At 37.3% G+C, this 4,471-nt stretch overlaps 1 protein-coding gene across 1 annotated transcript in view; it reads left to right on the top strand.

Moving 5' to 3' along the window:
• Positions 1-4,134: 4,134 nt before the first annotated feature.
• The window catches only part of ndufb6 (NADH:ubiquinone oxidoreductase subunit B), a 1,730-nt gene continuing 1,393 nt past the window's right edge, over positions 4,135-4,471 (top strand). Inside the window, exon 1 of the mRNA XM_016520543.1 lies at positions 4,135-4,424. Coding sequence (XP_016376029.1) covers positions 4,245-4,424 — 180 coding nt within the window. The 5' untranslated portion in view covers positions 4,135-4,244. The remainder of the gene's footprint in view (positions 4,425-4,471) is intronic.

Genomic DNA, 4,471 nt, shown 5'->3' with positions numbered 1-4,471 from the left:
AAAACAATAAAAAAAAAGGTAATTGTGACTTTTTATCTCACAGTTTGGACTTTGTTTCTCTGTAGATAGCCTATAAACTCAGAATTCTGACTTTTACACAGTTGTCAGTGTAAACTGAATTCTGAGTTTTTTTTCCCCAGCCACAGAATAAAAAAAATTAAAACAACGTTTTTTTATATCACAATTTGTAATTGTGAGTTTATATCTCACAATTTTGACATTTCTTCGTGGAGTTTTATATATTACTTTATAATATATATTAAAACATATTAAAATGAGATATAAACTCAGAATTGCAATATAATTTTTTATTTTTTGTAGTGGCAGACGCGGGCTTCCAGAGGAGGGAGAAAATGTTTTTTTTTTTGTTTTTGTTTTTTTTTTTGTTTTTTAAAGCTACATTTTAAAGAAGAGTTTACATTTATGTCATGGATATGCCTGACTGTTGTAGCAAAACTATTCTTTTTGAGTGTGTTTCAGTATGTTGATCAAGTGACTTGTTAAATTAAAAAACCTCTCGCACAGAACCTCCCATTAACATGCTTTGATTGAAAGTTCAGAGAATTAGACATGAGATTTTATACCATCTCTAAGAGATTGTAGTTTTCATTGGCATTATCTAAGAAATACTTTGTGACAGATACAGGGCTATTCAGTGGCTGCAGGCTTTTCTTTCTTGTTTTTTTTTTTTGTTTTTAGTTTTTTTTTTTTGGGGGGGGGGACTTTAAAACACTAAAATGAGGGTATGTCAGCAGACAGGCACAGATATAATTATGTGGAAAGTGCCAGGTGTCCAAGGATTTTAAATGTGTGCCATCACTCAGTGGAGAAAAAAAAACAGACCAGGAAGAAACAAGTGATACTTTGTGTTTTTCTGCAGAGCATGTACGATTGAGAATAGTCAGTGCAGCAGGAAAGCTAGATAGGATAAAGACAGGCAGTGAAGGCTACTAAAAAAGACCAGAGTGACCAAGAAAAATATATAGCTATATAAAAATTCCTTTTACCTTTGTTATTCACATAAAAGCACTAGAAGAGAGAAAGAAAAAGATTCCTGCCGTATAGATTCTTTTAGATACAGACTTTTATTTTTCTAACCCCTCCCAATTTTTGGAGGCATCAGGTTTAATATCAGATTTATCTTTATATGACTAGATTTGTGACCCATATTTTCTGCTCACTTTGCCTCTCCCCTGCTTTTGTTTGTTTTGTGTTCATGGAGCAGTTTGTTGACCGGTCAGCGTGTGTGGCATAGCTCACCGAACGCTTGCGTTTTAGCATGAGGGAAACCGTTGTGGAAAAGAGGAGACTGTGAAAGGGAGGGTTCTGTGCCAGAGACCTGTGAACAGATTTCCTTTTAGAAAACAAGTCAGATAATATTGTATAATATTGTAAAGGTGTTATTTTTTTTTCTTTGTGTGTGTGTCTGTGTGTACATACACATATTTACCTGGTGCTGGCTATGTTTGAGCCCACACTCTAAGGTATTATGTATTCTTGTATTGTAATATAAATAATTAAAATGTTTTATACACACTGGCTCTCCAGAGTCATTATTTGTAACAATCTTTGTAAAAGAAAGAAAGAAAAAAGAAATATGTGTTTGTAGTGTAGATCATTGTTTTTCTAGCCCAGTACCAATCTCCATAATATGTGGAACAAATATTTTGTAAAACTGTAAATAAAAATAAGGTAATTTTACAAGAAAATACTATTTTAATCTGTAATACTATTTAATATATATATATATATTAGTGAGTGAGAGAGAGTGTCTGCTATCAATTAAAATTAGACGAAAGTGCCTATACCAAGTTTATAAATGATTAATTAATTTAAAAAAAAAACTTGTGGGCAGTGCTCCCATTGCACAGCTGCATCTTGTGGTCCTTTACTGATCCTGTTCCCCTTTCTTCTTTCCTGTTGTTTCCTCTCTTTTTACTGTTCTATCAAAGGCAAAAAAGCCCATAAATAGAAACAACGAAGTGATACAGCATGCCCATATTAGCGTTATTTTGCATTTTAAATAGGAATATTAACGAGTTGTTTCATATGTAGGCCTATAGAGAATGTGAAGCTATGTCACGCCGCGTTGCATGCCTGAGGCGCCGCCGCCATTCTGGGAGGATCACCCTCTGCTACAAATGCTGAAATTAATACAGATACCTGCTTATCTTTTGTTTTGTTTTTGCCATAAGTTAAATATTCACATTCTTCATTGGATCGTTTGCAGGGAAGAGAAGCTATTTTATCGCTTCGCATGATAATTGGATTTTTTTTTTACCTCTTAAGATTTGTAGAATTTCGATTACTTTGATCTGATTAGCGTGAAAACAGTGCCGCCCGCTGTACACTCGCTGCTGCTTCAGCCATCAGGGCCGTCCTTAGGGGGGTGCAACTGGTGCGGTCGCACCCGGGGCCCCTGCGGTGAACGGACCGAGGACCTAAAATTAAATCCCTTTAAGCTTGTGAACAGTTTTGTAGCATTTTAAAATGCTGGTTTAATGTGGTAAGACAGTGATGCTAAAAGATATGCAGATGAGGCCAGAATATTAACCCAACTTGTTTAATTACACATTAAGCATTTTCGTCCCTTTAGAAAATCGTAATGAAGAAAACACTTATGCATTAAGACAGTATTTAAAGTTCATATTTTGGGTTCATCCGTTTTTCTGCAGATATTATGCTTTATTAGTAAGATGTGTACAGAATGTGTTTTTTTAATATCACTGTCTCAGTGCATTAAGCATTCTTTATAGGAAAACGCTTAACGTGTAAATAAACGCGCTGCGTTCACTTTTGGGCTTATATGCGTATCTGCAATTAGTATATGCTTTACAATTTTGTTTTTATCACTGTCTTGGTACATTAAGCCACATGAAGCGTTGTTTGTGTTAAGGGTTTTAAAGGCAGAGTAAGCGATTTCTGGTAGCCAATGTTGATATTTGAAATCACCTAAACATACACGCCCCTACCCCAAAAGGGTCTTGCCCCTATTTTGATAGCTCCGCCCCACATATACGTACGCAACCCAGGCAACGATTAGTTCTGTGAAACAAAGCCACAATTTGAGTTGAATTACTGAAATAAATGAACTTTTCCATGACATTCTAATTTATTGAGATGCACCTGTATTTATGACGTGCGGACACATTTCAAATGGTTTTCTACGGTCGTTTGAGCGCGTCCAGTGTAGGCAGACTTTAGCTGTTGTAGACACGGTGTTACTCACCTATTGAGAAGAAACAAAGCAACCTCGGCGTCCGATTGCAGGCCTCCGCTCCTTGAGTTCTCTCCAGCGCTGGAAAGCTGATCCGATATTTACACGGGTCCTACTTCTTGCCTTATCGTTCCGCAGACGTTTTCCTCTTTTGTTTTTTATCCGCCATCTCCATCTTCTGTCGCTCGGCTCGGCTAATGTCCGTCCCATGCACTGAAAGCTCTCTCCTCCACACCACATCACGAGTAGACACGCCCCTTAGTGCTGATTGGATAGAAGTTTGTTTTGCTATTCAGCCGAATCAGTTTTCTAAAGTGTTTTTGAAAAATCACATACCCTGCCTTTAATGTCCCTGTTCAAGTTCTTCTAATTCACCCCAAGTAGAATTCACAAGCCGTGACGTCAGCTTCACATTCTCTAATGTCATTCCAGAGACTTTTTGTACTACACATTATTCACACATTATTCACAGTTTCTTAAAGACACCCATAAACCAGTCATAAAGAGGTTTGATATTCAGAATATTATAGAGCAGTAGCCTACATTAATTTTTGTTTTCTTCATAGAAAATGTTCCAGCATTCTAACTTACTGAGGTGTGACCTGAAAGGCCGCATACAGTGAAAAATATAGACAAACTGGGCACTGGTGAAATATGTTTTATAATGAAATATTTGCAATTTATATGTCAGCAAACAATTACTACTTTTGAATCATAAATGAAGAAAGAAACATTTTGCACCCCGATGATCTACCAGTAGGGCCTAGCATGGCTATGCTAAGTGCTAAACAACAAAACCTTGAGCTCTTCTATCGAAGAAAGTGCACAGGCAGTTAATAACGCACGACCTCGTGTGGTAGTGGTGCGAATCATCACAATAGTGATTTGACTCCAGATCAGCAGGTGTCGCTGTGTAAAACCCCGATATTTATGTTGACGTTCCTGAGTTCGCGTTGCACTCTGGGAGGTTTGTCCTCTTTAGATGTCATTGTAAATTCGGCTTTATTTGAGAAATAAGAAATTCATTATGACTGGATACTCAGCGGATGAAAAACTCCGCTTTGAGCAGTTATCAAAGCTTCGGCGGCAGTGGCTCAAAGATCAGGAGCTTAGTCCTCGAGAACCCACCGTTGCACCCAAAACACCCGGCCGCATCGAGCGATTCTGGGCTGGATTTCTGCAGCCCAAGACACTCTGGAGACTATACGTGAGTTTATGCCATATATTATCTATATGTGTATGTATATATATATA

This window comes from Sinocyclocheilus rhinocerous, unplaced genomic scaffold (genome assembly GCF_001515625.1).
Source record: "Sinocyclocheilus rhinocerous isolate Xijiao unplaced genomic scaffold, SAMN03320098_v1.1 scaffold2134, whole genome shotgun sequence".
Taxonomy (NCBI): Eukaryota; Metazoa; Chordata; class Actinopteri; order Cypriniformes; family Cyprinidae; genus Sinocyclocheilus; species Sinocyclocheilus rhinocerous.
Note: the sequence above shows the minus strand (reverse complement) of the source record. Positions and strands in the feature narration are given on the sequence as shown.